This window comes from Oratosquilla oratoria, chromosome 12 (genome assembly GCF_046742065.1).
Source record: "Oratosquilla oratoria isolate Oo_2021 chromosome 12, ASM4674206v1, whole genome shotgun sequence".
Lineage (NCBI taxonomy): Eukaryota > Metazoa > Arthropoda > Malacostraca > Stomatopoda > Squillidae > Oratosquilla > Oratosquilla oratoria.
Window position 1 is genome coordinate 31,442,203 of NC_134788.1, and position 14,535 is coordinate 31,456,737.

The following is a 14,535-nucleotide window of genomic DNA, read 5'->3' on the forward strand; positions in this document are numbered from 1 at the left end:
CTGTAGACATTTGTTAAATTACAAAAAAAAAAAAATCATCACATAACAAAATTGCAAAAAATTGATCCACCATGGCAAATTCAAAGGAACCAAAGGGTGTGATCTAAAATGAGCTGCTAGTGGCTAGTGAATGGCTGGATGAAATAATGAAAACTGCTACACCCATTTATAGGACAGATTCCCAGAGGATGAGTTAAAAAAATGAATGGTCAGTGTTTGATATCTTCTATTTCTCATTGTAATTTCTCATTTGGTAGTGATCATGTTAATGCCCTTTGTATCTTGAATATCATAATTTTGTGGCTGATATTAAATTTTGCACAAATGGTGGTATTTGCTCTTCAGAATTAACCGTTCTGTGACATGGCAAAGTTGATGGATACTGAAGGAACCTTCCTTGCAGATAGTGCAGACTATGAGCAAGGCTTTAGTCCAATGAATCAAAAAACAGATTTAGACACCATTTGGGAGAATGCCATTTAGACATGCTTATGAGAGCGAAAAGCTGGCAATTCTTTGGAAATTCTATCAGTTGAGATAGAGTGTATAAATGTGGATGAATGCCAGAGATAGAAAAGAAATAAGGAGCAAGAAGGTAGAACTAATGAGTGGAGAATTAGTAATGGACTTGTTATGTATATTTAGAGTTATTTACAAAGTTAGGAATTTTGAATAAAGGTAATCAATCATTAGTGTTTATCTTTTTTTTTATTGATCAGATCAATATAGAATATGTATTAAATATTTTTGTCAACTCTGTCATTGTCGTCACAAAGGACTCTTGAAATACAAAATTGGTGAAAAGTAAGAAACAGTATAATTAAAATATATACCTAATGACTTGTTTTATTTATGTAAAGCCAAACCTAAAAGGTATTTCAAATGCATAATAGAATATTAAACTAGATAGCACTCAGGGTGTGGATACCTTTACAAACTTTAGGGTCATAATATTGAAAAATTTCACTTTCCCCACATTATGATAGCTTGGCACACTTTGTATAGAGAATATTAAATTTGTATACAATCTATAAATGTCAGGGTACCAAATAAATGATAGAGGGAAAATTTTAATGGGTAAACATATCCAGATCTGCCTCAAAATTTAACAACTCGTACCTTGGCCTAGAACCTGCCTTTCCACAAAATTTGATCAAAATCTGAATAAAGTTGCTAACAGACAAACCAACAAGTGCTGGCAAAAACAAAACCTCCTTGGTGGGGGTAATAATAGACAACATGAAATGGTGTGCATTTGCTTAAATAGTTAGTATGGCGACTTGCAATGACAGCAAAACTTGTACATCAGGAAATTTCAGCACACCTACACAGGTAGGATTTATGCAAACATTTAAATTAGAAATTAAACATGTTCCTGGCCACAAAAATGTCCTTGCTCATACTTTTGAGGTATCAGATTAAATTAGGAAGATGTTATGCCCTATTGTGAATATATTTCATGTCTGCCATTGTCACACCTTTGCATGAATATAGTAAAAATTATAGAAAATTGTCTGCGTGTTTAGTGCACCTTGTGTTGAAGTGTACATTGAATTGTGTTTTTAATAATTTGAAATTGTATTTAATGATATTGTATTAGTTGTAATTATATAAAAAATTGTGATGCTATGTAGATTGTGTGGAGGTTTGAGGATGGAGGGAGGAGATTGATGCTGGGAAAGTACGTTCCTGATGTCCAAGCCATGTACGTAAGGACTACCCGGTGCTCCACATAAATATGAATATAGGGTGGTCAGACATACCACTTAGCCAGGACAGTCCTGTTTTGGAGAACTCTGGTCTCTGTCTTGCACCTCCTCAATCAGGAGGTGGTGCATTTAACCATGACTGGACCAGATAATTTGGATTTATTGCTAAAAGCAGAAATGGTGAATCTCATGCGCTTTGTGATGTCGATGTAAGCAGCACAGGAAAAAATGCAGTTGAACGGCCTGCTGTCATTGCCACAGATAAACATAAAGTTGACACTAGTATTGGTACTGGGCTGTCACTGTTGTAATTTTTCTGCCCAGCTCGATCATCTCAAGATGACAATGGCTGCAAAACTGTGTAAAGTGTATTATGCTATGAAGCATCACCAGTCATACAAAAGTTTTGATTGTGGAGTAAAAAGTTGACAAATTCATGGTGATTCACTGATAGTAAAGGGTGTAGCATGTGGGAAAGCAAAAATAAAGATGTGTAAAAATATTCTAGCTCCGTATTCTGTACAGAGACATTAGGTCTGGGCCTGAATAAAGTGTCTGGACACAATGCAAAAAGTAAACTATGGAAAATACAAAAGTATTGATAGAAAATAAAAATGGCTTAAAAGAATGTTATTGCTGCAAACTATCTGGGTCATATTTTGCACAATGCTACAAGATTTGCTACAGGTAAATTGGAAATTGATGCTGAAAATATTGTGCTCAAAGTGTATGGCCATCTCTGCACCTCAGCTGAAAGAACAACAGTTAAAGGAATTCTGTGAAGTTGTGGAGATTGATAGTTTCACTTTGTTGTAACTAGATGATTTTCTCTTTTCCCAAATATTGACAGAATACTTAAATGGTGAGAAGTCCTAAAAATTATTTCCAGAGCTTAGGTGAAGAGGGCTGTCTCAAGGTACTATGAAGAGCTTTGGAGATGATAGAAATGCCTGTGAATCATCAGAGATCTATTTCTTTCTCAGTCACAATGATTTTTTTCTGAGACACTATTGAAGCACTAGAACTCAAGACATTCGGCATAACTTGAGTATATTTCATGTTGTGCATTATTTTATGTTACACATTTTGGTTTAGTTAGTTGAGGCTATTTATAGTTTAGTTATTAGTCCAGTTTTCTCTGAGAAAAGATTTAGGACCTTACAGGTTTTCAAATTAGATTCCTAAGGAATGTAGGGAATAACAGTGTATGTTCATCAAAAGAAACAAGAGTGACACATAACTAGCAAAATTATGTGAAAGAGTTGTGGAAGATCAAATATCTTGAGATGAACATACTCAAAGTTAGTTTGGCTTCAGATCTGGAAGGCCATGTGTGCCAAACCTAAATCTTAAGTTTCTCCAGAATGATTGATTTGCTGCAATAGAGGGCTAGATGGACTGTGTACCTGGACCTAGAATTTTATCAAATACCTCACATTCAACTTAGGTGGGAATTGGAGCATATTGTAAGACTAAGAGACAAACTACTGAAATGGACAGCATATAATTTGAAGGGAATAGACACAAGGAGAGTAGTAACCAGCAGAGATCCATAAGTTTCAGTGCTAGCACCAATAATAATCTATGTCGATGGCATGATGGAGGGTATAACAAATAATGATAACATGTTCCCAGATGCAAAAATCATGAGTGAAAAATGACATGTTATAGATATGTACCTTTATCAGATCATTTTTATGGCCGTCGCGTATAGGACTCGAACCTACTGTTCTAACGCCAGGAGGCTACCGAGACTGTGCTTTAACCCGCTCGACTACAGGAGCTACAAAACTCTATGAACTCGGAACGCTACTGGTTCCCGAGATTAGGAAAGATCGCTGCCTGCGACCCCATTTCCTTTTTCACCAGAAAGCCAACCTCAACTCGTAGCAGGGGCTAAGGACCGTAACGAATCACTTTCACGATTTTGCTATTATAACTATGTGAGAAATTCGCTAGTAAAAAGCGACATAAATCAGATCATTTTGTGGCTGTCGCGTATAGGACTCGAACCTACCGCTCTGACGCCAAGAGGCTACTGGTTCTCGAGATAATTTTCTTCCAGATGTTTAATCCATCTACGTTTGATAACTTTTTCGCATATTTTTGGTATTCTGCTAGCGAGACTGGTCTATAGTTTGTTGGGTCCCCCCCCCCCTTCATATACTGGTACAATATTTGCATTTTTCCAATTTTGTGGTACTTTTCCTTCTTTGAGTGAGTAATCATTTATATATTTTGTCCATTAATTCATCTATACATTCTTTTAATATCCAATTTGCAATTCCATCTGGACCGTGTGATTTTTTAATGTCAAGGTTTATTTGGTCCTTTATTTCCTTGTGTGTCAGGTACTTCCAGAGCCCTTACATGCCTATGTCCCCCCCCCCCCCACGGTGGTGATAAGATAAGGTTCTCTGTGACAGACGGTGTGAATCTGTAAAGATGACATTTGAGGATTTTCATTTTCATTTTTTTTTTTTTTTGGGGGGGGGAGTAAGTGGGTTTATAATTTTTCATTGTTATTTTTTGTCGACAGGCTGAAGAAATGGGCCTTCCTTTTTGTGTTATTTTGCGAGAAGAAAACGGGGATGAAGGGAACCTACTCAAGGTTGTCCGTGACTTCAGGAATGGAAAACCAGATACTACGGGGAGCTTTGCCATTGCGTGTTGTAGTCCGTAGAGGGTGCCAGTGATCTGGCACTATTCCGGCACAATATCTTAAGTGTCGCCCTCCTAAATGTGCCGCCCCAGGGCATATTCCCCCCATGTGAGGGTCTTGGTTTTTTCTTTCATGGGGCGGGGGGGATCTTTCTGTCCTTTATCCCAATTTTGTGTACTTTCAATAGTGAATACAGATTTAAAATGTTTGTTCATAATCTCAGCCATTTCTACATCTATATATTCATCATTCCCTTGACGAAGTTTCACTATTTCTTGTATATATCCACATACCTGTAAAATAGTTTGGGTTGGTCTTTGCCTTTGTCTATTATATCCTTTTATTTATTTATTTTTCTTCCCTGCGTATTTTACATATTCATTTCTTAGTTTGATATGTGTTTGCCTCTTACTCGTTTGTTTGTCCGTATTTTTCCATCTTTTCCAAGCTTTGTCTCTTTGATTTTTAGCCTCGCTACATTTTCTGTTATACCAGTAATTAATGAAAACCTTTTCTTGTTTTTGCTTTGGTACATATTTGTCTATTCCCTCTTTATAAATTTCTTTTAATGTGTTCCATTTCTCTTCCATCTTTATTTCTTTATTCAAGAAGTTTTCCCAATTTACATTTCGAAAAAAAAAAATCTGAATTTCTCAAAATCCGTTTTGTTGTAATTAGTCTTCCTTTTATATATTTCTAATTTCTTCTCAAATCAATTTGTTCTTTTAGTTCGAACTCTATTAATATGTGGCCACTCTTTCCAATTGATGCTTTGTATTCCATTTTTATTCACAATTTCAGGCTCTGACGTAAATATTAAATCTAGTCTCGACGGTTCTTCATTGTTGTGATTCACCATGGTCTTGGATGGTGTGTGTTTATGTACATTCACATGTGGGTGTATATAAAGATTGGCAGATTATATAGGCGAGGGGGACCTTAAATTTTAAGGCTAAAGCATGGAATTTTATTCAGAAGCACACGTTTCAACCTCTTGAGGCACTAAAGAAGTCACAAGGGGTTCTGAGTCAGACTTCATACTCTAGCCTTAAAGTTTCATTGCATACACACGAACCACCAAGCAGTCAACAACGTCGACTAGAGCTCCGTAGGCTACCGAATTAAAACGAAAATTCTCAATAGTGCAAAGAGAGTGGGAGGTCTGTCTTGTATTGAGTGGGAGGGGGAGCACTTCTGGTTGCCCAAAGGGATCTAGAATGGTATTAGTAATGTCTATCGAGAGGAAATGCAACAGGATCAAGTGAAAATGGCGACGATTTTGAATCGAACGTCGACACGAATGGAGAGACCTTTGGAGGCGTTATACCGAAACTTAATGTAAACAGAAGCCTTGAAACGCCAAAGGGGATGCTTAGGCTAAGTGCTGGTGACCCTTTTTCTGGATTTTTGGTAAGAAAGAAAAATTTGAGTCGAATCATAGACATGAAAAAGGAGATGAGTTTTAATAGAAACTCATGGGACAGGGAATTCATAGAACTATAGAGATTTTGAATTTAAGAAAAGACTACTTCGAAGTAAACAAAGAGATGTGTGATTTAGAGAAAATGCTGAAATAAATAATGAACTGAGTGAATTGAAAAAAAAAACTAATAGAGGTTAAATGTGAAAATGAAAGGATGAAAAAGATACCAATAGTGAGAATTAAAAAAATATATATATAAAATACAGGCAATGTATGAAAGAATTGAAGAAAACTTAGGGGAGGAAAAACTGAAGAAGATTAAGAAACGGAATGAAAACGGAGAAAGTGAAGAGATAGCTTTTAAAGAAATAGTACGACAAATGCAGGAATAATCAAAGAGAAAGCAAATTGGGTTACAGATGGAGTGAATAAAAAAGTGTATTATATATGGACTACAGGAAAACGTGGCATGCTTAGGTACTTCAGGGAAAAAATCAGAAAAGAAATGTCAAAAACAATTCTAAAAGTACAAGACGACGACCAAGAAGTAGGAAACAGAAGTATATAGAGTGGGACAATATTCGAAAGAAAGAAATCGATCTCCAAAAATAAAATTAAGGTCACAAGTTGTAGGAGAAGACATACTAGCAAATTCAGGAAAGTTAGCATAGAGTGAACACTACAACGATATATGGATAAAAAGAGAAATGAATATTGAGAAGAGAGAAAACACTAAAAGAGGAAGCTAAAGAAAGAACGGAGACCGTAAGGAAGGAGTTCTATTGGAGAGTCGTAGCCATGAGGCTGAAAAAATGGTATGCTCGGGTAAGCGAAACGAAAGGAATAGAAAACGAGAAGGAGAAGGGAAAAAAATAAAAATCGGTTATACTAAAATAGACGAATTGATCTCAGGATTAAGTGAACTAAATGATTACCTGTCAGAAGAAAAACCAGACATAATGGGAACTGCAGAGGCGAAACTAAGGGGTCCACTACCACCAAGAAGTGTTAGACATGAATTATATAACCATTGGATTAAAAATAGACGAGAAACAGAGTGGAGTCGTGTCTCTGGTGAGGAAAAAATGAAATGTGACAAAGATTACGAAAGGGAAATGATCATGATAAAAATTGAAAATACCGACTTGAAAAGTAGAAAGTTTTCAGTGATTTATGTGCTCCCCAAAAATGGGCTCTTTGAGAATGAGTATTCAAAAATGTTAGAAGACACAAGGCATTCACTAAACAAGATGCTGAAGGATGAAAGTAACCTGGTACTTATGGGAGGTTTTAACTGCAAAGCAATCTGTTGGGAAGAGGTGACAGTGAAAGGTGGAGAAGATCTATGGGGAAATATATTACTTGATATGATTATAGAACATACGATGACACAACGGGTAAAAGAAAACACCAGATATAGAAGTAATGAACCATCGAGACTAGATTTAATATTACAACAGAACCTGAAATTGTGGATAACATCGAATATAAGACACCATTTGAGAAGAGTGATCACACATTAGAATTTGAAGTAAAGGAGGAATTATGTATAGAGAAATGAGAAATACAGAAAAGGATTGATGTACAGCAAAACTGACTTTGGGAAACTTAAATTCTTTCAAAATGCAAATTGGGAAATTTTCTACTAAGAGACACAAGTGGAAGAGAAATTGATGATTGTGCTTTCCTAGACTTACAAAAAGTCTTCGACAAAGTGCCACATAACAATTATTAAGCCAATAAACTCCGATGACAAGATTCTTGTCATCATTTGGTCAAATAAAACAAAAAATCATAAAACACCAAAATGTTTGATCAAACAGCACCAGAAAAATATGACGTCAGCGAAGCGAGCACTGACGTCATATTTTTCTGGTGTTTGATCAAACATTTTGGTGTTTTATTATTTTTTGTTTTATTTGACCAAATGACAAGAATCTTGTCATCGGAGTTTAATGGGTTAAAAAAAAAAAACATGGAAAACATAGGAGGGATACAAAGCAAACTAAACTGGATGGAATGTTTTTTGCATGGAAGAAAAATGAAGGTAGTGCTCAGAAAGAGTTCACCATGGGAGGTGATTAGTGGAGTTCCACAGGGATCAGTGAATATCATGATGTGGAATGTTAAACAAGCTTCTTTTCAATACGATGCTAAATTCCCGAGGAAAGTGAATACTGAAACAGATTGTGAACCACTGCAGAGACCTGAACAAGGTTTGGAAATGGAGTGAGAAGTGTAAAGTAGACTTCAACATCAAGAAATGTAGCATAATGGAATTCAGAAAAAAAAAGAATATCAGGACGATATAAAACTGGAACAAATTAAAGAAAGTGGGGTCTGAAAAAGATATGAGAGTAATCATCAGAAATGGCATGTCCCCTGATAAACAGATAGAATTGTTGGAGAATCCTACAACTTGCTAAGATCAATAAAGGTTGCCTTTACTTATTTTCAAAGAATATAAACAAAATTTAAAGAATCCAGAGTAACTATGAAGATGGCCCAAAATCTTTCAAACCTGTCATATGAGGAGAGATTGTCGAAACTGAATTTACCACCTCTGGAACAAAGAGAAGGAAGTGACCTGCTGATCATCTACAGAATCATGAAAGGCATGGAAGTCCTTGATAGAGAGGACTTACTATATTGGGATAGGAGAAATACAAGGGGACATGAAAAGAAATTAAAAAAGGACAGCTTTAGAAGAGACCTGAAAAAAAAAATAGTTTTCCACACAAAGCGGTGGATGTCTGGAACAAACTGGACAAAACAATAATGTGTGCAAAAACTATACATGAATTTAAGAGCAAACCAGACACTGTGAGATACAAAGACTGAACAACACAAGCATAGCTCCCCTTCCCATAAGATACTAGGTAAACACACACACACACACATATATATGTATACATATTTACCATTGCATGGAAAGGTAAAGTAAACACAGAGAACAGTTAGTTTTTATTAAGTGAGGTTTTGTCCTTACCAGGACATTCTCAAAGTGCATACAATTTCAGAAAATCTACAACTTATGCTTCATCCTTGCTTTGTACCCCTCCATATCCTCATCCATCCACTATACTTCTCTAGTGATTCCAGCCATGTCACGTCTCTCATCTCCTCTCTGTCCTTATCCATACTCTTAACTTCTTTGATGATCAAGCTGCTTGTGACATGGTTGGAGTCACCAGAGGAGTATAGAGGACATATGAAGGTATGGAGGTGGATGGAGGACATGACAAGGATGAAGTGTAAGGTGTGCATTTTCTGAAATATATATATATATATGTGTGTGTGTGCGCATGTGTGTATTTACCTAGTTGTACCTAGTTATATTTTACGGGAAGGGGAGCTATGCTTGTGGTGTCCCGTCTTCATATCTCATTTTATCTAAACTATCTTTAAATTCATGTATTGTTTTTGCACACACCACTTTCTCATCTAACTTGTTCCAACTGTCTATTACTCTGTGAGGAAAGCTGTTCTTTTTCAGATCTCATCTATAGCTGTCTTTCTTGATTTTCTTTCCGTGCCCTCTTGTATTTCTATCATCCCATTTTATCAGATTCTATCAATAATTTCTATGCCTTTCATGATTCTCTAAATAGCTATCAAATCTCCTCTCTCTCTTTTTTGCTGTGTGTGTGCGTGTATGTGTGTATGTGTTAGGCCTTGACATCAAAGACTCCAAGAGACAGATCTGTGACATTGAGGCTGTATTACAAATATTACACAAATATGAAATGGCCTACAATCAGTATTATTCCTCTAATCATATTTTGTGATTTGTCTTTAGGTCATGCTGGGACATATTCAAATGTATAGAAAGTGAAATGAAAATAAATAAATAAATAAAATGGATATTAAGTACATGATACTATTTATATCAAACAAGAATTACAGATGAAACTTAATTCATCACTATACATGACTTATACCTAAAGCATAGAAAAGATGGTAAATGCATTTCATATTCTCTAATTACAATGTTATTAAAAAAAGAAAAGTAAATAAACAAATGACAGATGGGCACATGCTCTAGGTGGTCCTGGGAGATTGATCTCAGGAAGGATAAGCTCCCTGGGATTCATTTCCTAACCTGCAACCCACAGTTTTCCTTTTTTTTTTTTTTTTCACACAAGACAGTCAGTAACCAACAACTCCCCATCTACTAGTCAGTGACACAGAAATGGCCCCACACAACTGTCCATTTTTTCCTGATCTTAACCCATTCAACTCCGATGACAAGATGTCTTGTCATTTGGTCAAATAAAACAAAAAATCATAATAAAACAACAAAATGTTTGATGATCAAACAGCACCAGAAAAATATGACGTCGTCAGTCCTCCTCCTCGAGGAGGAGGACTGATGACGTCATATTTTTCTGGTGCTGTTTGATCATCAAACATTTTGTTGTTTTATTATGATTTTTTGTTTTATTTGACCAAATGACAAGACATCTTGTCATCAGAGTTGAATGAGTTAAGAGAGCATAGTGCTGGGTGACTCATGGCAACAAATGAATTGGCTCAATAAAACCATGAACTACAATCACCAGTATAAAATTGCAATCACATTGTAATATAGGTTTAAAACTAAAACTTATTTCCGATAACTGTTATAAATACATTATATATGACATAAATTTAGAACAATCTCAAATACACTGGTGAAACAAGTAACTCTAATTTACAATAATGATGGTACCTGCTTGCCATGGTCCAAAATGATGGATGCAAGAAAACAACTTTCCCACTACTCATTTTCAAATCCCATACTCTTGATTCTATCCTCCACTTTTTCATCTTCTAGTATTTCATCAGTGAAAAATATTACTTGCTTGGGGATGATGTGGCACCAAAGAAGAATCATAGGGGTGGATGAAAGATTTAAGAATTGTTATGAGGATTTATATTACAAGTTAAAAGTGATCAGTTTTTTTTTTTTTTTTTTTTTTTTTGAGTGCAGGGTACTGACCAATACTTAAAAAGATACTGCATGAATCTGGTTCAGAAGGGCTGTCACTACAGTTCCTAAAATAGTGTATAAATCTTTTGCAGCTAATACTCCATGTGTGCTTTTACACACAAAGACAACAGTCAGCAAGTGCTCCCTTCCTCATCCTATCAATTGGTGATATAGATAAGAAATCACATTAGTACAACACAGATAACAGTCTAACATTTCTTTTCAGAGATATCCATATGAGGACTTAAGACCAACTGTTTGCTAGTATGAGGTTGTAAGCTTCCAGTTTATGAGACCCAAAGCAAAAATAATAATTATACAAATTCTGAATTACATTTCTGAATTATATCAGATACCAGTACAAACACTTTTTGTGTAAGCTCTGCTTTTAGATGTGGCTTTGAAGCTGGTATGTAGTTCATGCATGCCATCACAGCCTCTGTTGCTGCATCAAACCTCAAAGGTACTTGGTTTTTTGCTTTCAATGATTCCTGCAAACAATCTAAAGTCTCCATAATCTTGTTTTGAAGTATGTCATCACTATTAACTCTTTTTCTTGTTTTGCTGTTTTTTGGTGGATGTGACTGTGTAGTATTTAATACTGGTGCTGGTTCAGGTGATGGAGTTCTTGAGGAACTATCCAGATTGTGACCTGAGGACTGAGACTCTTCATTTTCAGCAGGACTGTCTACTGTAACTTCTAGCAAACTTTCATAGGGCACCAGTCCTTCTGTTGGTGATACCTAATAGGATTAACTGATTAAGTCAGAGTTCAGTTCAATTAACAATTCAAAAGATATTCAACAAGATGGTACAACAATTATGGACACTTAAAGATATTGTGATACATATAATCAAAATATAAACAAGGGTATTTAAAAGAACTTTAACTTTGTCATCCAAAACTACTGGAAAGCCCACTTAAGGCAGATTTAGAATTATAGTCACACAATGTAAACTTACAATACTCTCATTAGCTAGCTCGTAACTCAGGTCATCATTGTTATTACTGTACACTGGGTGCATGAATGAACATGCCTGAAAAAATATCCATTTTGGGTTTAATCTTCCTCCAGACTCATTTGGCGTGTTCTGGATTTTTCTTAACTGTTTCTGGAAGTGACCCCTCAGATACTGGAACTTAGTGACCACATGATCTAAAACATCATACAAATTGTTGTTTTATCAGTTTAGAAAGGAAATTAATATGGCCATGTTGCATTAGAGAATATAAGAACTATCAGTATAAGGGAAAGATTTCCATAACATTATCACTTTTAGCATTCACCATCTACAGGATGACATTCTAACACAGTTATTGATAAATATCTGAATCATCCTCATCTTACTATATTTTCAAACAACACAAACAAATAGCACCTACATGTTGGAATTTAATTATAGAACCCAAGAATGTATAATTTTTTCCGCATATACAAACCATTCCTGCTATTATAGAGAGGGAGAATGTTGCTAAACCCCTATACACCTAACCTAATTTGCATTCAAATCTAGAAGTAGGATAGAGCCAGTATAGGTAAGTTAGTGCAGGTTAAGATGGCTTTAAAGTGCCACATTTCAAGAACCAGGAATAAGGCATCAGTCCAAGGTATCTGGTTGATCACATCCTAAAGTAAACCACATTATATTAAACAGTTATCTATGGGAAAATATTTGTGAATTACTTCATAACAATACTGCAATACAAAATGCAGCTAATAAGCCCAGTGTTTAGCAATAGCTGTTGCAGCAATAATGATAGTAATATCAATAGTTGCCATAGGCATCAGTTGTAGATGTAATATGCAGATAAAGAAAATTCAATTAATTTCATCATTAAAATAAAACAATGAGACGAGATATCTCCACACATTTACCTGTATTTAAATGATCCATGTCCGGATACTCCTCTTTCAGTTCTCTGCATATTTGATCAAACAAACTTCGTTTTAAATTCTTCTTGTGGTAGTGTGGATGTTTTACAGACCACAATGCTTCCTGTTGTCTAACCTTCTCAATTAGGCAAAAAATTGCATCTGTAGACCAGCTAATTTCTTTGTCCATTTCGCTGAGTGTGGTAGTTTGAAAGTGGCGAGTTTGATGTAACATTTATGGTTTTGTTTACCATCTTAGGTCAGAAGTTAGAGCAGACATACATGATCATTTCTTCTTTGTGTTCCTCCTCTTTCTCTTCCCTGTAATGTATAAAAATCACCTATACTACACACGTCCACATTTTTTTTACTAGCCAATAAAATAATCCTTTACAGTATTTTAACAACCGATCATAATAATGACAACAAAATGCTTACAATACGAAAAAGATTTAACAGCTTGCTCTTCAATAGATTTATGTTTATTATGAATGACTGAATGTGAAGGGGCAACTTTAGAAGTTCTAATAGACGATCCCGCAAAAGATATCTGGGCAGGGACTCATGAAGTACTTAGTATCGTTTTCAAGAAATGTAACCAAAAAAGAGTTACAAATTTCCCCCAAAATTGTTAACAAATAATGAAACTGCACTTAATATTCCCGGATACCCCACGAGAGTAAGATTTACCCAGTACTGTTGTACCCAACCTATGCCTCAACTGATGGTATGATGTAATTACATACAGAAGAGATAATGACAGTGGTATTAGTGTTAGTAGTAACTGCAGTCGCAGTTGACATAACAGTAATAAAACATACATACATACATATACCAAGGCTTTTTCCCCCTTACTAGGGAGGTAGCCAAAAAGGAAAAGGCATAAAATAATAATAATAATAATGATAATAATAATAATAATAATAATAATAATAATAATAGTAATAATAATAATAATAATAATAATAATAATAATAATAATAATAATAATAATAATAATAATAATAATACATACATACATACATACATACATATACCAAGGCTTTTTCCCCCTTACAAGGGAGGTAGCCAAAAAGGGAAAGGCATAAAATCATTTCCACCCATTCCATCCCTGAATACACTCCACACCCCTCAACCCTCCCTCTTATCTGAGCACCTTCTGGATGACGGGTCATCCCTGCATCTTGTCCACTGCCCTGGGTCAGAAGCAGTGTCGCAAGACACAGCACATCCACAGCAAGGCCGCTTCATTAAATCGGCGACCCCCCTCTCCGTCCCCCCATTGCATATAAGGAGAAGACGGGGAGAAATCCCTTCGGGCTGCGTCAAATTTTGCTCACACATACTACCTCACCCCCCATCCCCCCGCCCATTCCACCTCATGCAATCACAGCATCATCCATATACAACCACTCTCCACTCACCCCTGTCTTCCGTCCTCTCCCGTCCTTCCTCAACAGACATTCCCCCTCTTCTCCAAAGCCCCCTTCACCCCATCCATCCATCTCATGTTTGGACGTCCCCTCATGTTCACTCCCTCCACATCTGCCCTCCATACCTCTTTTACTAGTCTTTCTTCACTCATTCTTTCCATGTGTCCAAACCATCCTAATATTTTTTCATCTCCCAGCTCCTTTTCCACCACTGTTCTCCTCCTCACCTCCTCATTTCTCACTCTATCCAGCCTAGTAACCCCCATCATACTTCTCAAACACCTCATCTCAAACACATTCAAACTCCTTCTCTCTTCTTCTCTTATGTTCCATGTTTCTTCCCAACACAGTACTGTTGGCACAATCACTCCTTCATACAGTCTCCTCTTAGCATCCATTCCCAAATGTTTATTCCTCATTACACTCTTTAATCCACCAAGGCATTTACTCGCTTCTCTCAAT

General features: G+C 36.0%; 1 protein-coding gene across 1 annotated transcript; it reads right to left on the reverse strand.

Annotated features, from left to right (window-relative positions):
• Nucleotides 1-8,784: 8,784 nt before the first annotated feature.
• On the reverse strand, nt 8,785-13,372 carry LOC143031250 (uncharacterized). The gene is made up of 4 exons (XM_076194842.1): nt 13,079-13,372; nt 12,644-12,961; nt 11,730-11,923; nt 8,785-11,509 (listed from the first exon to the last, which is right to left on the reverse strand). Exons 2-4 carry the CDS (start codon nt 12,873-12,875, stop codon nt 11,081-11,083), a joined length of 855 nt encoding a protein of 284 aa, XP_076050957.1. The 5' UTR covers nt 12,876-12,961; nt 13,079-13,372; the 3' UTR covers nt 8,785-11,080.
• Nucleotides 13,373-14,535: the final 1,163 nt, after the last annotated feature.

Bases quoted from the DNA above. Each gene is read 5' to 3' on its own strand.
- LOC143031250 (XM_076194842.1), bottom strand. From the start codon at position 12,875: ATGTTACATCAAACTCGCCACTTTCAAACTACCACACTCAGCGAAATG. The intron at 11,924-12,643 runs GTAAATGTGTGG...ATGATGTTTTAG, and splicing joins CATGGATCATTTAAATACAG to ATCATGTGGTCACTAAGTTC. The intron at 11,510-11,729 runs GTAAGTTTACAT...TAATCCTATTAG, and splicing joins AGCTAGCTAATGAGAGTATT to GTATCACCAACAGAAGGACT.